A 24,420-nucleotide genomic window follows, 5' to 3' on the forward strand; every position below is an offset into this window, starting at 1 on the left:
AGAAGATTCTCTGGGCAAGCAAAGAACCGGGTCTTGGACTTACAGTGTGAGGTTTTCGGGGGCCTGTGGGGTATCCGGTATAAAGCATTTTCTGCAGACCAGCAGTTTTCACCCTAATTGACCTCACCTAATGGCACAGTTCAGAACTATTTGAAGAACTGTAACTGCTTCAGGCAGAAACAAATACGTGCTCGTTTTTGCATCGCTGCAGGAAGTGACCCTTCCAACGCTCCTCCCAGGTCTTGGCCAATCCCCGGCTTCGACGTTACAGACAGATTACCTGCAAAATTTCTGTTCGTTACGGCGCCCAGCCTCTTGGGCTTCTCCTAAATTCTTTGGATATTGCTTCAGGAAACGGCATGCGAGGAGAGTGAAGCGACAGAGATTAGCCCTGCGATCAGGTCAGACCGCAGACATAAGGAAGTGTCCTTTCTGATGGCGGCAAACCACTTCCATATGCGCTCCTGCAAACAGCATATATACATACCGCCCTCGTTTTGCCTCATGCAACATACTACACCGTAACGTTTCACAAAACAGAGTACGTAACGGAGGTTATCAGCTTTGAATGCCCACGTCTTAATCTTGCTTTAAAACCTAGATTTATATGCTGTCGATATACTGATCTCTCCTTAATTATATATGTCAAAGCTTTCAAACTTAATCATGGGATCTTGGGAAGAAGCAGAGTATCTTCTGCACTGTAATGGAAAATGCTTTAGAAGCAGGATTTCCTTACGTACCGGCTGTGGCATTACTCTGAGCAAGAGGGAGAATGAAATCCACAGATAAAACACAGCAGATTAAGCAGCTGCACAAACACAGGTCGATTTAAGAGACAAACATTTGTATACAGCAAAAATAACTTCCCAGCTGCCTCTCACATACAGAAAAATAATTTTGCATTTTGGAAGCACCTTGCATGCCGAAAGCATAAAGGAACAGGAAAGCGTGAATAAAGTCTATGCGGTACATATGCCGGCTTTCAACAGAGCAAAGGGTGGCAATATCCATGCAAACTACAAAGACAGAATGAAATCCTGATAAGATCAACTGACCAGAAGCACTTTTCGTCTTGCCCTCCTATTCCACCATGTAGAAGTCACACTAATTAAAAGCTATTGCTTTCTCTATATAATTATCTATTTACACATGCTTTTGGTTTTTTTATAATGCAACTGTGTTTGTTCCTGCGTTTAAAAACACAATCCGCACCTAGGCTAGAAGAAATCATCTTTTTATACAAAAAAAAAATTTAGGAATTTGAATATCTGTTACAAATTCATGATCTTATCAAGATTTTTTTTTTGTTTTTGATTTGCAAATGCAAAAGCGTTCCTATTTTGGGGCCTCAGATGCTGCAGAGCCCCAAGCTCCGCTCGAGAGTCGAGAAAGTTGGGAAGACCCGGGCTGCAAACCACATAAACTACTCATTCCCCGAGAAACAAACCCAAACCAGCTACGCCTACATCCAGCCCGAAGCAGACTGCTTGCATAAGCCATACGCAGCGTAAAGAGGACGCAGGACAGGATGCAGTGCCCCAACAGAAACGAATCGAACCAAATATGAACGCACGTTACCCTGCAGATACAAACTGTTGTGCCCCTTGTTGACTGCGAATACAGCGTCATTTAAAAGTTTCACTGTAAAAAGTGACACACAGACCGAGAATTCAAATAGGGGATAAATTAATAACAAGATCGTGTAGCTGATATCAGATACTGACGGGATTTTTTTGAGTGGTTTTGTATAAAAGTATGTTTGCCTTTTTTTTTTTTTAAAAAAAAAAAAAAAAAAGAGAAGTTCCCGTCTTGCAAGAAACGTAAGGACTGATGAAAAGAAATTCTAGCTAGGTAGTACGTCCAGTCACCTCCTGCATTGGGCGCAGCATTGCCGCAGTCGCATGTTATTAGGTTATCCCCAGACGAGTACGCACAGAAGCTAACGGGCTCGGTGTGACCGCCTACGGGTGCACGAGGAGGTGACGTTGGCTTTGCAGGAAACCGCACTCACCGGGAAGAGCTCCCCGATCGCCCGATGAACGCGCCCTTCTCACCGCTGCCAAAGCGCTCGAGTAAAAAGTATCGCAAAGCGGAGAACAGATATCCTCATTCGACAGTACCAGCTTAAAAAAAAAAAACTTCTTGGCCTTAAAGATGGTAGTTAAAAAGTTTGGAAGCCGCTCAACAAAACTAAATGGCATTGAAAAACTGGTGGCCTTTGCATTTTTGAACAAATTTTGTTATTGCCAGCGATCAGACCCCAGCACAGCAGCCAGCCCAGTCACTTCAGAGGGCTAAAAGCCAGTTTGACCAAAGTTAAAGGCAAGGCTAGGAAAGACATGGCACGTTAAAAGATTAAATTGCCATCACGAACAGGAACCCCGAGGGGTTCTGGGACACGCAGCAGCCACGTCCAACAGGCGAAACGACAGGCTCGAGATCAAAACCCAAGTTATCAAAACAACATCGCCGAGCGAGATGATTCCAGCAGCGCTTCCTCTCCCTGCTGCCCCGACGCCCTTCCCGGCTCCCCGCGGGTGCGGAGCGGAGCGCTGCGGGTTTCTTACTCCAAATTGCTTCTGCGGAGGAAAAGCCGCCGTCAGGGCTCAGCCGAGGCGTCGACTGAGCGCTGCCGCGTTTCGCCCGCTGCTTTTCGGAGGTAATGTAAAGCTCGGCGCCAGGCTCGCCCGGGAGAGCCGCAGCCAGCTTCGCCCACCCCGCGCTTAGGCGGCACAGCAGCGAAGGGGCCAAACAACTTAGAGAAAAGCGAACAATCTCTCGGAAAGTTGGGATAAAACCAGTTGGAGTTAACGTTAGGAAGGTCTCCTTACGTAGCCTCTAGCCTTGGACACGACTTCGGGTAGCATCAACCCGCTAAAACCAGCGCAGAGCCTTGCACTGGATTACCCAGTAGGAAGGCGGTGGTTAACGAAGAACGTGGGTTTTTTCCATTCATAAAAATAGAAAGGAGCATTTTTGTCCTCAAATTAATACAAGGCGGGAGGGGGGAAAGGCTCTCACAGTTGCGTTTTGCCGTATGCAGCACATCGCGTTCCCAGAGCGATTCTCACTCGAACGCAGGCACGTTAAACCCTTAACGCTACCGCAGCTGCTGGCGGAGGGGGAGCGCAGCAGCCGGCAGGCAGAGCCGCAACCTGTAACGCTCCTGCTCTCGGGGGAGATCTTCTGCAAACTATTTTTCCTGACGCTCAGTCCCAGAAGCAAACGTTCAATTAAGTAGCTGGTAGAGCGCTGCGCCTTTCCGTCCCTCTGCACGCCTCGCCACGCCTAAACCCAGCCGGATTTAACCTCGAATCGACTTATTTTGAGAGCGGGTATTGCCTCCAAGGGCAAAACTTGCATGACTCCTCTCCACAAGAGCACGAAACCCGCACCAAAAGGTGTTGAGCTCTACACGGAGCAGCGGCTCCCCGACCCGCGCGCCGCGTCCAGGGCGGGCAGATGGTGACGCGGGCGTCTGGCGGCGGCTCGTTCCACAAAGCAATACCGAATGTTAGTCCGAGGAAGTCGTAACGCAGGTCGTATACGCCTTTTTGTTGTTAATAAGCAGCGGAGGAAGAATCTGATTTGCAATAACATTTATTAATGATAAATGTACATATTTACAAAGAAAAATCTGAGAAAAATTACAAAACCAAAAAAGTGTTCCAAAAGAGAGCATTTTAGGTAAAAAAAAAAAAAAAAAAATTTTTTTTAGTCCAATGAGACCGTGTACCACTGCTAGAAGACCACAAACACAAAGTGGCACAAACCCAGGCCACCAAGAAAGCCATTACCCAAAGCCTGCTAGTCCTTCCCTCCAGCTTTATAAACCAAGGAAAACGCCAAGAGAGGCACTAGAGAAAACGCTGTAGTCCGGTTCTCCCATGCCACCGGCACTATGAAGCACAGACCCAAGAGTTCCTGACCGAATCAGTAACCAACCTTTGAGTTTTTTCGGCAAAGTATCCTGCCTCAGTCTATGTATCAGACCAGGCATGATCCGCTCGTGACCCGCAAGCCTCCAAAGGCAGGAAAAAAAACCCGACAAACCAATGGGATAATTCTCAGAGTGACAAATTACTAACCTCGGTGTAACGCCAAAGATGCTTTTGCTGTAGCGGTCCTGAGGAGCCCTGAGGCCACACCAACCCCGCTTGCGGGCACCAGCCCGACTCCTGCGGCGCCACGCCGAGGAGAGCCACCTCTCCTCTTTATTGCAGGATAGAAGGACAAATACACAATACCTGCTGCTTCGGGTCATCGCTAACCACTGCACAAACTGCAAGGCAGAGTAAGGAGGCTGAAGGAAAACTGCTCTTAGGCTTAGCTCTTCCTATGTCCTAACTTAACACTCCCATAGAGAGTCCTCGGTTTGCCTTAACTCACTGGGCAAGGAAAGAGCGACGTGAGGTGCAGGCTATTCCAGCTGTCTACCCTGATTTACTCGTTCACTTTACTAGAAACAAGAAAATAATGTTTTTGTTTATGCTAACACATCTCTCTTGAGTATCACCAACTACCATCATGGCCAAAATCCAACACCTAACGCAGCCTCAGAGTTTAGTCCGAGTTTCCAGTAATCAGGCAGGCTCAGCCACGCTTGCCACTTCCAAATACTAACGCCCGCCTTTTCTTGAAGCATGAAAGCCCAAAACACTATTCTGCGTTTTATGTGGAATTCAGGAAAGCGGACTGCAGGAGGACAAGATTCAGAGCAGAAAGCACAGAGCCAGCCACCAGCTTCCCGATGCACAGAGCTGGGGGCCTGAGTCTTGAAGAGGCCGCTTTTTCCAACCGCCAACCGAGTCCACCCGCGAGCACCAAAAAGAGCCTCGCTGCAGCAGAGATTAGATTGCAAAACACTGCAAAAGTCTAAGTAACATCAAAACTGTTGGCAGTCTTCAAGCAGCTAAATCACTGGCATGTCAGAGTCACTGAAGTACCATTTTCTGCAGCGCTGGAGAATCAGGATTTCTCACGGAAACCCGGCTGAGGTTATACGCTGCAGACATTTCCAGCTTCCCTTTGGAAGTGATAATTCAGTTCTCCCGCACTCACTGTCAGTGCAACAGGCTGGAATTACCCTGACCACATATACAAAAGCTGCTTTATTCCTTCCCCAGCCAGGAGCTAGTGGTGATGCTAAGGCAGTCGCCTAGGTGGTTTGTCTGCACTTTGCAGCTCTGTTTGCTCCTGAGTCAAAAAAGGGAGCAAAGTATACTCGTCAGGTCCTTTATGAAAACCCTGAGACCTCTGCCTTTAAACTAAGCTACAGCATATTAACTCTAACTTCACACACGTACAACGCTAGTAGTCCTGGAACTTACTTTCCCTTCTGTATCTTGAGTCAACATCAAGCGGAAGCAGTGAAATCGGGAATCAACTGGCCCAGCAAAAACAGATATGAGACACACAATGCCTTGAAAAGAGGCCCTATCCCAACCACCACGGGGCAAGAAAAAAGAGGGAAGAGAGATGGGCAAAGAGGCTGGAGCACAGCACAGCGATCACATCGCCGCAGACTCCCCCAAGGGGCATCGCAGCTTTGACCAGATGAGGTTTCCCTTCCCGATAAGCTATAACTTTTCTCTGTCCGGATCAGAAAAGATCCCATCCACCGGAACGAACATAGATAAACTCATCTCTAAACTGCCGTAGAAATATAAAGTGTTTGTTCAGTTTCTTTATACACTCTTCAGTGCGAATTGGTATATAAATCCCAAAAATGTTCCTGAGCATTCTCAGAATGTAAAGTTCAAAAGTTTTTTTTGCTGATGATAACCAGCCTTATTTCAGGATTTAAATTAAAAAAAAAAAAAAAAGGAGAGAGAGACCGTTTTAATTAGTTTTAAGAAGTTGAAAGGGTTGAACTGAACTGACCAGCAGAGTGCATCTCTCATCACTCTGGGATGAGACATCCTGAGCACTACATTCAAAAATTGCTCTGGGCAAAGATTTTAAACTTCAGGTCCTTTGGATATGGAAGATAGAGCTACAGAAACCATGGCTTTGCAAAAGATACTCGTATGGCTTCAAAATATTTGTCATCCGTTCGGAGAGTTATCACGCAATAACCTACACTGCGTTGGCTGCAGCGATGCTCCAAAAGCAGCATCGCGACGGCTAACCAGAGCAATGGCTTTTAAAAGGAAGCAGGAGTTGCACGTTTAAGGAAAAGCAGATCTCCAAGAAACAGGGACAGGAAACGGATGGACAGAGAGACCAAACGGTCCCCGTTTTCATCACGTCTGCTCCAATTTTGCACAGCTTAAAGCAGCGGTCCGAGCCCAGAAGCGTCTCCACGCTTCTCGCGCTCTGCAGCACCCAGCGTCGCCACGTCCTTCCCCAGCTCTCCCACCTCCGCTCTCCGCGGCCTGCTTTCTCAAGACAAAAATCTTCCTAAACTTCAGGCTGAGCCCACCGGAGCTCTTCATCGGTTCGCGTCCCCAGCCCCCGGCGGCGGCTCGCGCCGCTGGCGTCTCTCCCTGAGCCTGGGGGAGCCCGTAGCTGGACGGCGCTGAAGTCTACCAGCCGACCGACTTTGGCTATCTCGACAGCTGAAAGAGGAAGACTGTGCATTAAAGGCAGTGTATTAAAAAGGGAAGAATACTTTTCCATGGAAATCGGCATTCACACAAACCAAAGTCCTAAAGGCACAAACTGGTGAACTAATTGGAGCGAGTGGGCAAATCGGAAAGGTTCCCGTGAGATTAAAACAAAGCGTTTCACTAACGACCTCAATTTCTGAGACGGCGTTGAGGGCGCCTCATCCTAGACACCCAGAGTAAGAGATACAGCCCAAGTATTTCACGATTTACTGCTATCCTTCCGGTCGGACGGCACATGCCAAGTTGTGCACACATCGTTATTTGTCTTTCGTCTTTTCCTGTAGACATATTTTTCTAGCTTCCTAAAGTAACGCTGTTCACACAGATACAGATCTATAAACGAATATCAACATATATATTTATATATATTCACACATTTTAGTCCCTGTAATAAAGGGCTGCTCCTTTCTCTTCGTCGCTGTTGGAGCAGCTGCCAATACCGACGGCACCAGCGGCTGCTCTTGGACGCAATTGTTTCTATACCAATTCTCTAGAGAAAGCAACAGAATGCATACTACTACTGAAAGAGAAGCGGTTGGCTTAGCTCAGTCCCATAGTTACTATATACAGAAAAGAAACCCCTTAGACACAAAGTCCCATCTTCCCTCCGGCTCCCAAACCAGCTCCGCTCAGCCCGGCTGAGCGACCCCTCTCGCTTCCCAGCTTGGTCACCTCAACTACCACGTGGACGCGGATAGCCAAAAGCATCATCCAGACATTTACATTTGTGCGTAATAAACAACAAGCAGCATGCAACGGTTTCGTCGGAGAAGTCAAAACAACAGATGGCTTTAACGTTAGAACTGTGTCCTGAGCGCGCTCTTCTTTTTCACACGTTTGGGTAAACTCAACAGTAGTAAAGTCAACGTGCGGACGAAGGAGACATACTTAACAGCAGGTTAGTCCTTTTCTGTGACCTACGCAAACGTGCTTCAGTGCGTTCCACACAAACACATCGGCAGTGCACCAAGACGTCGAGATTCAGGAAAAAAAAAGGATTCGGTTACGTTACAATAAATATTTGCTTGTAATGGATTTTCTCCTATAACACGGTGTATTTTCATCGAAACAAGAACAGGGGTGCGAGAGGGAAGCTGTGATGCTTTGCAAAAGGCCTCCCGCTGGGAAAAGGAAAAGCTGCCTGTCCCTAGCCGTACGTTAACACTAACAGCAGCATTGATGATCAACACTTTTTCTTTAAATGCCAATTTTTGTTTCCTAGAAAAGGAGTGGTTATGGATTAGATTCGGCGGATTGCCGTGAAGCCTCATCAGGCTTTTGGATCATTATCAGATATTCCTCTGCTTGTGAATAGCTTACATTTAAAATAATAAGCTTAGTAAGTCTTCAGCAACTGCTATGTGAAGTCTAAGGGAGCTACAGAAGCAAACATCTCCCATATATGCACATCTCAATCTGCCCTCTTACAGCTGAAGCCTTTGCAATCAGCAACATGCTTTATACAATTCATTTTTGCTTACAGAGCACTAGGAAACTTCGAAACAGATCTGGCAATCCATTACCACTCCCTGCCAGGCCCCAGATTGCAGCTACACAATGAAAAACAGCGGGATCCACACTCTAGTCGACGGGTGTCCCTCCCCGGGACAACAGGCTATGGAGATCAGAGCCCAGGACAAGGAGGATGCAGCAGAGGCTACGGCCAAGATTTCAGGAGCTTTGGTCTTGAGGTTTCAATAGGACCCTGTTCCCACTCAGAGAAAGAGCAGCCACCAGACAGTCAGTGCTATGACCACAAGAATAGACATCATAAAGGGAATACGCGAAGAAGGAAAAATACTAGAGTACAGCTGACACTTTTTGAGCGATTTCTGCTCTTCAGGAATTGGAATAGAAACCTTTGGAAGAGTTTCTTCATTTGCTGGCCGGGGAAAGGCTGTCTCAGTAGGTACCTCCTGCTTTTTTAGTTTGTCTTCATCCTGTACTAACAGAGGACGTTCCTGTGTCTGCTTTCGTGGTAGAAGATCAAGAAAGACAGAGAGAGATGAACAAAAATGACAGATGGAAAGTGCCCAAAATGATACTTGGAGGTGTGCAAAGGGTTAGGACAGTCTTCCTGTCAATTTAATAATCAACTGCTCTCAAGAACAGAACCTCTAGCACCATCTGAGCTACAAAACATGGTTCTCTCCTCTCTGCGGAGCTCAGGAATCTCTGCATCATGATCATGTGTGTTTGGCAACTGCCTTCCAAGAAAATCAAACGTTTAAAACCAATAACATGTTTTGGAGTTGGAATGGTTGAGAAAAAAGTTTGTTGTGTTACCAATAGAAATGGCATAGTACAAAACGTGGTCTGTGACGACTTCCTATTCTCTACTGCCCCTAAAAATGGTGCTTGTTAAATAACATCTGACATCTAGACTGCAGTGCAGATACAAAACTATTTTTGAAAGTCCTGACGACAGTATCAAAATTTCAGTTGTTTTCAAAACTCTATTGTAACGAGCAAAAAATTGTTACATCTTAGAAATCCAGAGTGCGGAACAGGCATGATTGTCAGTATTAGCGTTCCAAACTTCTTGAAGTTGGCTTCATACGTTAGCACGTTTGTTTCTGGAGTCTGAAGAACGCAAAAACCAGAATGAATAAAACATCACACAGGATCATGCGAGGGCTTTAGCACTTTCATCAGAGAAAGAGGAGACTGTAGGAAATATTGCAACCTATCCAGTGCATCTCCACGCCGTCAGTTCACCAGACATGGTCAAAGCCAACTGACCCTATGAAAGAAAAAACTTGGCTCTAAGCTCTCTCAGTTGAGCTAGCCTCCTCTGATCAGTGCGGTATTTTGGGACTGGTTCTTTGCACACCCCTAAGTGATGAGTATCAGGGAGAAAGTAGCTGGGAGACTGGGCAGCAAAAGAAAATATAAAATGCAAGAGTAACATGATCATTAAAACAAAAACGGAAAGAAAGACAACATAAAAAGAACAGGGTACAGTTAAACTTTCATAATTGCTTTTCTCTCCGAATACACGGTTACATCTTTCATGCAGCTTTTTCCAACCGGCCATGCACCAAAATAAGCAAACCGCAAGCTGCAAAAGCTGCAGCAGTGCAAAAGTCCTTTAGGTGTTAGGTCTGGAGGCTGTGAGATATGAAACTACGTAATGTAGCCAAAAGAAAAATGTCATCCAGCAGCTGCTGTCGAGTTTTTGCTTGGTGCCATTGCAATAGCAAAATCCTGGTTCAGAAGCACATTATCAGAACAGCAGCTTTACCTCAAGCCCACCAACCTGTCTCTCAGAAGATAGGACAGTGACTTTCTTGACCTGGACACACAAAGCGGGTAAGGTTCAGTTTTCTTGTAACAGAACATAGAGGAACAGCAGAAAAGCAGCCCCTGGCAGAATACCCTTTTGTCTCTACAGCAGTGTTAAGATACCACCACGAACGACTGAAATAGGATTATTTTGCATTATGATTTACCATCCTTAAACATTTTACGCTGATGCGCAGGTGAAGTAAAACATCCTTTCCTGTAGGTGCCTTCCCTCTTGCACGGTCAAGATCCATTTCTGGAAGTTCACAGCACAATGCGTCAACCTCCATCTTGGAGCAAGACCATTTCAAAAATCATATTAAGAGCTACTAGGAATTTCCAGAAATGCAAATCAAGAGCTGACACCAATCCTAGCGAGGCGGTGAACCACTGCCTTAGATGGGGAAAGCCCACATCACCCGGTTATCATAAAGAGCAGGTCCCGAGGACCTCACATGCAGTCACCATGCAAGAATTTCTTCCAAATAACCACGAATGTAATTCTTGAGCTGCAGCTGCTGAGTTTGAGAGCCCCTGCTCTATTCCACCTGCACATCCCTAAATCACTTGGTACAACGGGAGGAGCTCGACAGCACTCCTCCTGTATCCTGCTGGGCAAATTCCTGCAAAATTTACGCTAAGACTCAGTAACCAAACAGTGAAGTCCATCCATGCGTTAAATGGGGTAATTCCAAGGATGGCAATCAATCCCAACGAGTTCATTCAGGGCTTTGTTTTGTTTTTCTGAGGGGGAAATATAAGCTCTATAGTTGTCATGGCTGTTCTCTGTGCCTTGGGGAAACTTTCCTAAACTCGACCACTAAAAGCTTCTTGTGTCCATTCTGATAACTTTCCGTCCACAGCGAGATAATTCCTGTTTAAAAAGTACCACCTTTGCAATGGGTGGAAGATCAAATGCAAGTTTATCTGCAGAGCTGTGGGCAGGAAGGGGAGAAGCTAGGGTTAAGTCAGGAGAGATTCTGCCACTATCTTCACGGCAGCCAGGATTTAATTTCTCAGCTTGAAGGAAAATTATATTTACTGTTTAAGGGACTGATTTCGAGGAGCTCCTAACTACAGTTTCACTCACAAGCTTCAAATCTGAGCTGGGTAACGGCAGTATTAATATAAACAGAGCTGTCCGATATCAAAGAAGAAACAAATTGGCAGACAGATCTCTGCTGCTCTGTCTCACTTTCTTAGAAAAGTTATCTTTTTTAGAAAATTAGCAGGGAGATGGTGAATGCATGCGGCTACTAACATACCCACAGTGCTTTTGTAACGAGAAAGATTTCCATCAAGTACGAACAACCCTAATTAAACCACAGGAGGAGTCTCTTTGAAGGTGCCACAGAGTATCCCCATGGGTACATACTAGCAGATCCTAGCGCAAGAGTAAATTCAGCGACATACAGAATTCTCTCCAGCTTAAATAACTGGAGAGTAAAGCAACTATTTAAAATTGATACCATCCAAGTATTTCTCCACTGGATTACTTGCGATACTACTTCTGAAGTTACAATTCCCACCAACGTAGGGACTTTTTTTTCACATGTTGGGGAGACACATTCCCTGCCACCAGGAATAAGCTGGTCCCCAAAACAGGCATACGCTAGAGAAGCATACTCTAACAGCACAGATGACAGCAATGCTTAGCAAAGCAGCATCAAAACCAGCTGAAAAACTACTTTACTTTATACCACCCCCTCCCATATTTTTGTGAGCCTAACGTTAAAGCATTAATATTTTAGGGAGACCACCGTACTTGTTGAAAGTCACGTTAAATACACCCCTAACCAAAAGCGACGGGGAGCCGAGGCTGAATCTTAAGTAGCCGAGCTGTCCCTCGAAAGTCGCGCACTACTGCACGAAGCGGATTAAGCCCCGCGCCGTAAGGTACTCACTCCATCCGCTCCCGTGGGAATCTGCCCGTTGACGTTAAGGGTGCGGAAGGGGGAATGGGCGGACAGGCGTTTGTCCCATTCGCTCGGCCGAGGCTCGGGGACGGACTCCATAAAGTTCTTCTTCAGCTCGCTGATGTTGGCATGATGCTTCTTTATTTCTTCTTGGGTCTTATCTAGATCCTGGCATTAGAAAAAAGCAGAATGAGCGACGAGACACACGCAGGGGCACCTACAATTGCCTACGCGCTGCCACATAGCAAAGCTGCGCTCAGCGGAGTTGTTGCCGACTTCCATCGATCGTGCTCACGCTGTAAACGCTCATGGGGAACCTCCTCTCTCCTTCTGTTCCCGTCTCGTATTAAGCGGGACACACTGCGACCGGCACGCAGCGGGGTGGCTCCTCCAGGTACGGCATGTGCCATCAGTCATCTCAAGATACACCAAAAGAGATGACAGCCGAGCTGTAACCTCTGGGGTTTGCTATACAGCAATTTATCTGTTTATTTTTAATGCCGAGGCTACGTTGTTAAGGTTCTTTGATTTCATGCTTTTAAGTTGGGCACTTCTGCTTTCTTTTCCCCTCTGCATGCCTGAATATTCAAGGGAGACCCAGACATGCAGTTAACGTTTCAGAAACTTTCCCCCAATTTTACTCATGCTGCTTATTCCTATTCTCTGTCATCTCACCAGAAATTATCTTTGGTCCCACTATACCATTACTCTTTTTTCCTCTCATCTTATCTCTCCAGGAGCTACCATGGGAGGTTTTAGACTTCTGACCTGAAGATGGGATGACAGCCCTCTAAAATTGAGCTGAGAATTTACTTTATGCCGGATCAATCAAGAAACTCCTGCTAAAAGCGTTGACCTGAGAAGAGCCAGATTTCTACTCTGTGATGCCAGTTTACAGCATAAACGCACAGACTTCAAGGCAAGTCAGCTCTGTTCAACTGAATTGTTTAAAAATAGCCTTTCCTTGCAAGCAAAACAGAGTTTTGTTTAGAACAAAGCTTTTGCATAAAATAGGCTTAAGCCAAACAACAACTTTTCTGGACAGTGCCAAAAAGAAGCAAGCCTCACCCATTACAGAGGGGGAAATTAAAGTCAGTAAAAGCATCACTGGCAGATTTCACTCTTTTTGCGCTTTAGCTGTTACGCAGCCTGTCAATTTTATAAGCTGGGAGAGCAAGCCTTTTTCTTTCTTTCTTTTTTCTTTTTTTGAAACAAACGCCTCCCTAAAGGAAACCACCCCCCACCCAACATCCGAGACCCTGCAGCTCCCCAAGACACGCCGCCTGCAGCTCGCGGGGCTGGAGGCCGAGACGCCTCGCGAACAACTTTTGCTCTTTTTGGCACAGTTCTGGGGAAACAACAGTTTTGGCATCGCTCCCAGATAAAAGCACAAGGCAAGTGCCTGCTAATTAGGAAAAAGCACAAAGTCGTCCGCTCAGGACGCCCCGGTAAACTCGGCAGCTGGGACCTCTGCACGGGTCAAGGAGCCCTGCAACTGCTCCAGCTTCGGGAAGAGAGAAAGGCCACCTTGACTATCTGCCACGGCTCAGCAAAGGTTCATCCTGAAAGTCTGCAGAGAAGCTAAAGCCATAAAGAGATACGTGGAGCCAGAACCGTTCTTGAAAGCATCCTAAGGAGCAAGGCTCTAACCACTAAGCTTCTCCTCGGGTTTTGGCTTTCGGTACGACTACGGAGCACAGGTCACCAAGCACAGAGCGGTAAACGGCGTTCAACAGAACAAGCAAGCGGTCGTTGAGGTCTGCCGGCGGTCGTCGGATAAAAGGGAACGAAGGGGGCGAGGGGCTGCAGCCGCCCTGGTCCAGCGGCGGGCTGGGAGCACCTGCAACAGAACGGCTCCGAGGGGCAGCGGAGGCGGCCGCGGGGGCCGAGCGGAAACGCCGGCAGCGTCACGCTAACGGGAAAAAGCCATTTAGAAGCAACGGGGACGGAGGAGGTGACCGAGCTGTTGGAGTTGGCCTAAAGAAAGCAACAGGCACGATCTTCCCGGCGCTCCGGCGGCGGCTGGGCTCCCGCTGTCGAGCCGCGGACTCGTTCGCTCGCGTCCCAAAGCTTAAACGGCAGCAGGCAAAAAAACCCAAAGCTGCAAAACTTGTAAACATCACGGTTAGAAGGCGGCAGTTAGTACACTTCACTTTCAAGAGACACCAAGAGGGGAAACCCTACCAGCTGCGATTTTGAGTAGGAACACGTTGACACGGGGACCGAGTATCAGAAGGCACAAACGTCTCGCGGCACGCGGCGGAGAAATATATGATTGGCATGTTCTGTCCTGAGACGGCGCTCGGGCACAACCGAGCGCCAGGGCTGCCCAGAGCCAGCGGGAGCAGCCGGGGCAAAGCCCTGCACGCGGAGGGACCTCTCGCCCTCTAGGAAAGGCGGCGGCGAGAGCGCGGAGGAGCTCCGGCGCCCGCTCGCGGCGGCGTTACGCCTTCCCGGGAACGGCGAATGGGTAGACGCTGCAAGGCGAGCAAGCCCTCGCAGAGGGACGACGGCCACTCCGGCGGCGTTTCTGCTGAGCGCCGTGCGAGATCCCGAAACCGTTGCCGCAGCCGCGACGTCGCCCGCTTTCTGTATTTTCACTGGCTTTGCTTTGCCCGGCGAAAAGCGATGTATTTCAAAAAAGGAGGAAGCTGTAAATGAGCCCCCGCAACGGTTCGCGTCGTTTTGAGCGGGCAGCTCGGCTACCCGCGGGTCTCAGGGCAGGACGGGTCGAGCGCGCGGCTCTGCCAATCATATATTTTAGGTCAGTATGAGAGAATGAAACTCAAAAGAGGCAGAAGGAAGAACGCCTGCGCATCGTCACGTTTACTGTCCACATGCAAAAGCGTATTTAGAAGAAGGTCTGTCATGCAACAGCATGCAAAAACAAAGGCAGCAGCAGAAGAGGAAGAAAAAGTTCAGCACAGAATGCAGAAGGTCTAGGCAAACGCAACTGAAAAAAGCTTCAAGTTCATACAAACCTCCAACATTAAATTGCTATGCCTGATATAAATGTTTTCACCATCTAGCCTCTTTGATCTTTTCTGTGAAAATGAAAGAAAGGGGGGAAACAAAACAAAACAAACAAAAAAGAGAAGCACAAAAAATTAAAACGTCGTTCCTGCGGGATTCACAAATTGGCAAATAAAAAAAGTCAACGCAATGTTTGGAGCGCAGCACTGTGCCAACGTGGGACGATGGGGCCATGGAGCCACAAGAACACCTGCACCGAGGCACCGCCAGGGAGCGGAAGCTCTTGCTCACGGACAGTGGGCAAATGCAATGGGGCCTTTAAAGAGACAGTTTCCCAGCATTTCATCGGCTTTTTGCATTGGTTCAACCCCAGGCTGCTCTCCGCCAAGAGGCATTTCACCATTTTTCTGTGGAAGCCTTGCACAAAGTAAGGACTCCGTATCCCCGCTAGCGATGCTGTACTAGGTGGAGTATGTGTAACTTTTTCAATGTCTCAAAGCCTTTAAACAGTATTTATTAATGGGCATAGCGACTATGCTTTTAACACTGTTCCCATTTTGGACATCTCTCCTATTAAACGATCAATACCAAAAAAGCTTTTTTTTTTTTGCATTTCCTCGAATGCACAATATACATTTTTCTTTGGATTTTAACTCAATTTGTTATAGAGCAGCGAAGCTAGATTTTTGTAAAGCAAACCAAGTACGTTACTCTCTAGCATTCAACATGCAGAATTTTAGCAATCAGACTGGCTATGGGACAAAAAGCTGTTCGCTTTGAAATCAAATAATTGACGCCTGTGGATTAACAATAAATAAATAAATACCCAACCCAAAGCACGTGAAGAAATTGGAGCACTGTCTTTTTAAACAGGTTACGTATGCATGAATGATATGGCAAATTTGTTTGGTGAAAGGGTAAAATGGCTAACCTTCCTCATTCTTATCAGCTCTTCCTCTTTTTCTGCAGGCTGCTGCTGTTTGGCAGTGATAAAAAAAAAATATGTTGGTTCATTTAATTATGTTGAACCTCACTGTATAACTTTAAAAAAAAAAAAAAAAAAGGCAACCTAACTGAATTATCAGCACAAACCTGGGGCTGGTCACCATTCGCAGTGGGCACGGTGACCTCAATGTGCGTTTTCCCCACCTACATTTAAGAAATAAAGCGGTAAAAACATTTCTTGTTAGTAGACTTCCCCCCCCCCCCCCCCAAGACACAACTTAGTTTCAAAACACAGCTGCATCAAGGTGGTTTTTGAAACGCTGGGTGAACATGCGAAAAAACCAACGCGCAGTCTTCCGGAAAGAGTTAGCGACAGGGCGGCTCTCACCGACACTCGGTCAGTTCAACGGCGCATTTAAAGTAACTCCTTCGGCTGGGGAAGCATTAGCGTTTCCGAGGGGAGCCCTCCGGCCCGCGTTACAGCTGCCGGCCGCTGTCTCCCAGTTCCATCCGCAGCTGCGCCTCACGGCGAAACCCCTACCGCTGGCAACGCGCTCCATCACGCACAACTTCTCAGGACCCAGAAAACGGCCCGTTACGCCCTGACGTTATTGAACTGGCTTCACACGGTCAGCGAGGAGAGGCCTGTCTACGAAATCGAGCTTAACACCACGAATTAAGTCCTTTACCCTCCGTAACTAAAAAGCCCAGATTGCCGAAGCGTTTTATACCTCAGGGAAACCGGGCTGCCAAACAATATGAAAGTAAAGGCATCAGTTGGTGTTAAAAGCAGTGACACAGTTACGTTTGAGGAACAGGGTAAATTTGGCCAATTCGGATCCACAGACAATTTGCCCCCAAACTACACTTAAAAGAAAAAAAATAAAAATCTAGCTTTTAAACATGTGGGGGGAAAAGCGCGCTAAAGGAAACGGGAGGAATAAAAGTTGCTTGTTCTCAGTCTGATGCCAGGGGAGTTCAGAGCCGCGCAGGCGCAGCGCCGCGTAAGGGCCCGCAGGGCGCGGGACGCGCCGTGCCCCAGCGCTCCCCGGCGCCGGCCACGCCGAGAACAACTAAACACGCGGAGTAACGCGAAAATGGTTTCTGCAGGTTTCTGCTGCAACGCTGAAAGGCGTGGGCCAGCCAGATTTCCGGAGTATTAAGGATGCTGTAATAGGAACAATAACTTTGCACGTTATTTGGGTTTAAAATACACATCCATCAACACCAGCAGAGATTTCGGGCAGTTGTGGAAAAGTGCAAATCCTCAATTTGAAAAAAAACAAAAAAAAGCCCTCAGTTAAACGCTAAACCCTCCAAGGCCTGAACGGTTACGTTGGCACCTGAGCTTCTGCTCCGGGTTTCAGAGGCTCGTTAACGGCGTCCCGCTGGCAGCGCGCTGACCAACAACCGTTCGGCGTCTGGACACCCTGCCTTCACCCGGACCTGCTCCTCCTGCCGCGCACCCCGAGGCTCAGGGGTGGGACTGCCCTGGGAGCCGGATCCCCAGCCCGGGCGGACGCCGCGCTCCCACCCGCCCGGCGCGGCGGCTCCCCGGCAGCCCCTCCGCCCCCGCGTACCTCGGCCGCCTCGGCTTCTTCCTCCGGCGGCGTCTCTTGGCGCTCGGCTTCCGTTTTCGCCCCTTCCTTTTCGACGGCGGACGCAGCCAGCGCCTCCCCGGCGTGGGGCTTGCCCGGCACCGCTTGGGCGCCCTGGCTCTGGGCGATGGCGGGGGCCGAGGTGGGCCGGGGGCTCCTCTCGGGTGTTATCGCCGCCACGGCTGCAGGGGGGGGGGGGGGAGGAGAGACAGGCAAGGTTCAGAGTGCGAAACACGTCTAAAGCGCCGGGCAAAGCCTTTCCAAATTACAGCGCTGCGGTTCACGGAGAAAGGGAGGAGGAGAAGGAAAAAAAAAAAAAAAAAAAGGAAAAGAAAAAAAAAAAGGGAAAAGAAACCAAGATGTTGAGCAAAGCAGCTTGTGCGTTTAGTACAGGGAAGTTGAGATTGTTTTCCTTATGGTTTAAATAAAGAAAAATAAAAACAAACATGGTTTACAGAAAGCAAGCTTGCACTCTGCAGAGAAGCCACACCAGAAAGGCTAATCTATTTTTGACGCCGTGCCATCGATTTGGGGATCTTTCACGCGCAATTGAAACAGAAGTCCATCACAACGAAAGCATTAAAATACAGACGCTGAGAGCTGTGCTGGAGCTCATCCGGATGTCCTCAGCCAGAAACAAACGGCTTCTGGAAGAGCAATGCAGGTTCCCCCCTCCGACTCCTCAATCTTTCCACCAATTCCAAAAAAAAAAAAAAAATTGACAGCATTTCTCCGTAAAGCTTTACGGCAGCTTCCAGGTGGCTTTCAAAGCAGACTGGCACCGTCTCTCCGAGATGGATATCTCCCGCCGCGGTACGAGACAACACCGCTGCGAGGAGATATCCATCGCCTCCACATCAGTGAAAGTGCAGAAATGAACAACATGCTCCGCAAACATCATCTTTCAAGAGAAGGATGACGGTCTTAAATAAATGCACCCAGGTGTACACAACCTCAGCTGTCCACTTTCTTCCTTGGAGTTCGGATTGCCCAGGCAGTTCCAGATTGCTGAAAATCCTGACACTTCAGAAAGCATTCAAGCTCACATTGTGTGTCAGAGCAAGCCCGAATTAATTCGCGGTGCATATCTATAGACACAAGAAGCTGTTTAGTCCTCCAGATGTTGATTTTTGTGGCCATTCCTCTAAAAATATTCCCAGTCCCCTGAAATAATTTCTTTGACATGATCTCATAGTCACGTAGTCAAGTTTATATAGGAAGAGTCCCAGTGGGTAACTTATCTCAGCCAATACTGGGTTACTAGTGTCCATCCAGCTAGGGACACTAGAAAACCTGACATTAAATACATCGTAATTTTAAGTAAAACCTCAGAATTCCTGCTTCACCTTTCACTCAAAAGCTAACTGCATATCGTCTGTGTGTTTAAAAAGTGTACAGAATGAAGTATCTGTATGGTCAAAAATATGCAAGATTGAGGAGTGAAAAAGCAAGAGCATGGTTTTTTGGAGACTGAAATTATAACTTTTAAGAGAAATTTCCAGACACCAGCCCTTGCTGAAAACCCATGCCAAAATCCCAAATCATCACCCCCACCACTGTTCCCATTACATCTCCCGTCCTTCAACAAGACAAGTCATCCCTGTGAGCCAGATGCTTTGTTATCCTTTCAGAAGGACAACCGGTCCTGTGTCTTGGGGTTGTTCATGCCACAGAAGCGGTGACAACCGCCCGGAGAGGTTGCACACAGGGGTTGTGAGACAGCAGGCACAGTCAGGCTAAGGAGGACGAGGACACGTCAACCACGCGGGTGTGAAAAGCCATCACAGCGATACCTGGCTCCTTTAGGACCGCTTCTACTCCTTCCATCACCATCAATTTTTCTTCCTCTGCCTCCTCTTCTTCTAGTGGGCTTATCTCAACATTGTCAAGAACACGTGTGGCTAAAAAAGTTATGCAGATATTAAAATGCCACCTCAAAAAAAATCAACCCGAAAAGGAAATACTGCCACGAGTAAATCTGCAAGGCCACCTCTCTTTAGGGACTTCTGCTTCTTTCGCAGAGCTTCAGAGCATCAAGACACACAGGAAAAATAATAAATAAAGAGACAAATCTTTTTGGGCTGAATTTCGCCATTCAGTCATGAATTACCTGCTGTCCAGAACTGCTTTGTTTTAGTTACATCTTCTTGACTAACTGCCTTTAACCATGTTGACACACGGCACTAGATTTAAACCCAGTAGTAAGAACTGCTCCAAAACGTGAGATGCAGAGCATGGCTCACCATTATCCTGGCCCAGAAAATTGTCCCTAGCGGGACCAAAAGCATTAAGAGGTCAAAAAAAGCAAGGAGATGGGCGCGAGGCAGCACAACGAGGGTTGTGCGCTAAGGGGATGCTTCCTTGCAAGAGGTTGCTCACCAGCTCTGCTTTTAATTGCCCCTAGGGGGGATTTGTTTGAAGCAGTGAAGTGGCTCTGAAAAAATAACCAGCTTGGGAAGAAGCAGGCTCCGTAGCGGAGAAAAAAAGGAGGATGCAGGTTACCTCCGCAAACTCGGCTGCAAAACCCAGCGAACACAACTTGATTTTTAGGCGCTGCGTGTTGCTACAGTTCGTGGGGATTAACCTTACGGAGAGGGTCCGTAGCGTGGGAGCGTTAAAAGGGCATTATACACAACTGCCATTAATTTGCACACAGCCAAGCCGCGGCATGATACTTCACTTTTTCTTCTCACACGGAGGCACAGCCTGCTACAGAAACACTCGCTATGACAACTGCAAGATGCAGCACACTCGCAAAGCCAGGTCGGATTTTAATGGCGTTAACCCCACTGCAAACAACGCAACCTCTACCCTACGGCACTTCAACCCCGGGGGTCACAGCAACAGGCGTAAGGACGGCAGGCGGCCGCGTCAGCCACACCGACGTCAGGCGCGGCTGTGGTTGTACCTGACTGCTTCTGCAGCTGTTCCAGTAACGGTGGCTCGGCAACGGGAACCTTAACCACCTCTACCTGCTCCTCTTCCTCTTCCTCCTCTGCAATGGGTTTCATTTCAAAATTTTCAAAAGCGTGTTTGGCTAGAAAAAGTTTCGCATGCGTTAATAGAGCGTTTGGAGAGCTGTTGCGGACACACAACAGTCGCTACGGCTGAGGGAACAGCGAGCGGACATCCTCTCCGGAGCAGCGTCCGAGAGCTGCACTGGGGTTTTTTAACCGGGCAGATTATTCGTATTCTTCTGCAATTGCACACCAGTTTGTCTAGCGCTGCTAGACCCAACAGCGAATTACGGAGAGGGGAAAAAACCCAAATGACTAAGCGTTGCAGGCCTCTTTCCCAGGCAGGACCCTGCGGCGATGGCAGGAACACGCTAACGCTTCCCGCTCGCACTGCTCCTGTGCCGGGGAGGGCAAAAAGGAGCAGGCGCCGACGAGCGGAAGTAGTAAGGAAAAGCACTTGCAAAGGGAGGATCCCATCTCCAACAACCAACCAGCAGCTTTAATTAGATGTACTTGAGTGACCAAGCTTCAAATGTAAAGATTAAGAGTGTGCAGCGAACTCTCCTGATGTCTTAAACGCTAGTTCTCCACCTTCTGTGTTTACAGGCGTTCGCTCTCAGGGCCGCCACAGGCTGTGCTGGCTAGGAAGAACTCAAGGCAAGCCAGTGGTTTGGGGGATTTGCCACATTATGCTCTACTTATGAAAGCGTGATCTGGGTTTCAGACCACAAAAACAGCGGTGTCAAAAGAGCTGTGTAAAAACACCAGGGTGGAAGAAGGAAAGTGGAGCAGTGCGCAGTGTATTTGCCTATGAATCCTCTCCAGCCCTGATGCTCCACAGGCTTTTGCTACTTAAGCGAGGAAGAAAGCAAGTATTTGACAATACCGCTGCTGTGATATGTTTACTAGTATTCAAATATGGTGCTGTACCTACTCTCGTCTATTAAGAGGACTTTATTACTTATTAAATAGTACCTGACTTAAGAGAAATCTAGGCTCCACATAGCACACTGGGAAGCATTTCTCAAACTATAGTAAAATCCACAAAAGGCTTAAAGAAATGCAAGCGATTCTTGAGATGAAGCTTTACAGAAGCTTTAAAAGAAATTTCAAGATGACAAGAAAAGAAATTTTAAATTTTCCAACCCACATTTATAAAAGACATCCGAATTTAATAAGGAGACAGATCTGACGTGCCAGCACATCCCAATCTTCCCCTCACCTCCCCAGCAGAATTACTGCCTAGCGAGGTGCAATGCAGAAATCTGGGAAGTCTCCACACTCCCAGACCCAGGCCACTCCCGAGCTCTCTGTTCTCCGAGTACAAAACTCTCCTTGCAAAGAAACGAAAAAGAAAGCTGCCAGATTTGGTGAAAATTTTCAGAGTTGTCAAGAACAAGCATGTAAAGGCGTCTCAGTGGGGAAAGGATAGGCAATGCACTGCAGAGATTTGTAGCCACCACAGCTATACCTGGCTTCTCTCGGGACTGATCCACGGGTTTTGATTCAGGAACCTCAACCACCACCACCTCCTCCTGCTTCTCTTCCTCTACGGCTCTGAACTCAACTTTTTGAGTCGCACGTTTAGCTGAAGAAATTGCGCACATGTTAACAACTGCCCACCCAGCAGACGAAAAAAGGCTGCAGACTTCAACTCGGACAGAAGCGTTATGGTGCCAGGCTGCTCTTTGCAAGCTCTGACATTCGGGGCCAAGATTACAGCAGGGCTTCGCCTTCCTCCACAGTGAAGCTCCTCAGCTAGAGAGCTGGGGTCGTAACGGCCTACAAGGCACGGCCAAGGGGCAACGAACCGCGCTGGTCCATGCACCCAGCCAGGGTAACCTCGGGCGCCCGTGCTGCAAGCAAGCGGGTATTTTGCTTTGCTCTTCGCGTCACCGCTGCGGGACGGAGGTTGAACTAAGCGGTCTTCCCTCCCGGCCCCGAGGCACAAAGCCCAGACTCAGGGTACTGCTGAGGCCTGTAGACTCACGCCAGGAGCAGAGGCAGCCTGGCTGCTGCTGGCCCCGGGGGCTCGGGCAGCCCTGCTCTCTCCTAGCGTGATGTCGGGGCTCAGGGCGATGCTGTTCTTGCTCTATTAGGTGCTCCCAAGGGCAAAGGTAAGCTCCCCTGTGCCCCGGATCCTAATTTTACGAGCATCCCTAGATCCAGATCAAGGGGTAGAGGCAAAGCCATGCATTCCCCCGTTGCACCTCCCCTCCCCTCGCCTGCCTGCTGGCTCCTATCTGGCCCCTTTAAAAATGTCAGGGAAGAGCCCACCCGGTTGACGCACCGCAAACTTGGATATTATTATCACTTAAACAGCCATTGAAAAAGTTTCAAACTTTAGTGGCAAAAACCCTTCCCCTCAAGGGAAACAATATTGTTATTTAAGAATATATTCTTATATGAAACAGACCAATCCTAGAATAGGTTAATTCCTGATTTGCCAAAAGAAAATTGTGCTCAGATTCAATGAGGAAGTTATCTTTGCAACCAAAACTTTGCAATAGGCTTGCAATACCCATTTACAGCCATAAATATTTTTTGCCAGTCAGTCCTTGGTAGCATTACTATTTATATTCTCTAGGTCTTCAATTAAGTGAGAAATTATGTTTTCCCTTTTCTTTTCTTTTTGTTTTTTTTTTTTTTTAAGCAAAGCAAATACCGACTTACAATAACGGAGCTTTTACATGTTTTCAGGGCAGTCAAAGTTCACTAAGCGAGCTTTCTCCTCTAATCAAAGCAAGAGCTAGACACAGCGACAGCTACTGAACAGCATCTCCCTGAATCCGGCCACGGAAACGTCCTAATAGCGATGAAGCGCCAGACACTAACCTCCGTCGAGGCTCCTGGAGGCCCGCTTACTTGCCGTCCGTTCAAACTGGGGAGCCGGTCTGTCGATCAGGGCGCTCGCCTGCCTCGTCTGCGCCTGCGTCCGGCCGCTGTAGCGGAACTTGGAGCCCAGCGCCAGGAACCTGCTCTTCGGGATCGCCTCGGTGGACGTTAGCCTGAAAGCCACAGCGACACGTTAACACCGTACCTCCAGACACAGGTAGTAGTAGTACATCAGGAGAAATTAAAACATAAACTGAAGAAGTCTCTGCAGGCACTGACGATTAATGAGCCAACATGTGCTAGCAACAAGCGCCACGTCTACATAAGACAAAAGACCTCACACGCAAACTGCCTCGAAGTTTATTGCAATGTAAACACTTAATTTCTCTGCAATCATTTCACTCCAGTTTTTGTTAGACCCTAAGGAACACTGAAGAAGTGTCCGTGTTCAGCATCTAAAGCGTTAGTTATTCAACAGTGATCAAAGGTAAGACCAGAATTTAAAAACCCACCTGAAAAACGTGTGGTGTTCAACACATACTTTCCACAGCTTCTTTGCTGCCCGATAACTTGGTAGCTTGAATCCAATTGTACTTTCATATTGCTCTTGCTGCGGAAAATATACGTTATTTAGGCATAGCAAGAGAAGTGTGGGGCAGAAGAGCCCGGTCCCCAGCCCACCAGGCTTCTGTCTGGGGCACAAACTGCTGGTCTAGTCCACGTGAACTCACTCCACAGGTGGGCAGGGTCTAGCACGGGCCTTCCAAAAAAGGGGGAAGCTTTCTCCCAATTTCAGCTATGAACTTAACTTTAAACTCTGCTTTCCGGCCAGATCGCGGGAATACCACGCTGTGCCAGGAGGTGGTGCTAGATGATACGTTTAAATTGCCACCATCTATTTTATCGCTTCAAGCAAGGTCATTGGGCTTTACTTTCAGAACTGAATTTACTACCAAGGCAAGAGCAGAAATACAACAGGGTGCAAAGCGCCCATTCAGAATTTTCCCCCACTTAATGAACCGTATAAGTTGGTGATGATCAGAAGGCGATTAAACAAAACAGAAGATACGAGCACAAACAAGTCAGAATGTACCTCCCCTGGCCGAATCTTAATAAAGAAGCTGCTGCGTTTGTAGGAAATCTTCAGGACTTTGGGCCAAGGGAAGCGGTTGATTCTCAGCTTATCTTTGTAAACAAGAAGGCCACTGGAACAGACTCCCAGAGTGATATCCACTCCTTCCAAGTCCTAAGGAAGCAAATGAAGATTTGAGCGGAGACCAGCGTCAGGGTTACAAGT

At 47.8% G+C, this 24,420-nt stretch overlaps 1 protein-coding gene across 46 annotated transcripts in view; it reads right to left on the reverse strand.

The window, feature by feature from the left end:
- EPB41 (erythrocyte membrane protein band 4.1) overlaps positions 1-24,420 on the reverse strand; it is a 97,428-nt gene that overhangs the window by 12,186 nt on the left and 60,822 nt on the right. For 12 of the 46 annotated variants that reach the window (XR_011136061.1, XM_068917788.1, XM_068917773.1 and 9 more), the window contains exons 9-19: positions 24,217-24,369; positions 23,636-23,733; positions 23,124-23,296; positions 21,760-21,876; positions 20,240-20,368; positions 19,125-19,232; positions 17,314-17,513; positions 15,881-15,937; positions 15,720-15,764; positions 14,797-14,859; positions 11,804-11,983 (exon numbers count right to left, since the gene is read on the reverse strand). Coding sequence is in view for 44 of the 46 variants with exons in the window: in XM_068917788.1 (XP_068773889.1) it covers positions 11,804-11,983; positions 14,797-14,859; positions 15,720-15,764; positions 15,881-15,937; positions 17,314-17,513; positions 19,125-19,232; positions 20,240-20,368; positions 21,760-21,876; positions 23,124-23,296; positions 23,636-23,733; positions 24,217-24,369 (1,323 nt within the window). In the remaining 2 variants the exon portion in view is untranslated. Of the gene's footprint in view, positions 1-3,585; positions 6,564-11,803; positions 11,984-14,796; positions 14,860-15,719; positions 15,765-15,880; positions 15,938-17,313; positions 17,514-19,124; positions 19,233-20,239; positions 20,369-21,759; positions 21,877-23,123; positions 23,297-23,635; positions 23,734-24,216; positions 24,370-24,420 lie in introns of those variants that run through there. The other 34 variants (XR_011136062.1, XM_068917805.1, XM_068917798.1 and 31 more) reach the window with 14 other exon arrangements.

Source organism: Struthio camelus, chromosome 23 (genome assembly GCF_040807025.1).
Source record: "Struthio camelus isolate bStrCam1 chromosome 23, bStrCam1.hap1, whole genome shotgun sequence".
NCBI classification, from domain to species: domain Eukaryota; kingdom Metazoa; phylum Chordata; class Aves; order Struthioniformes; family Struthionidae; genus Struthio; species Struthio camelus.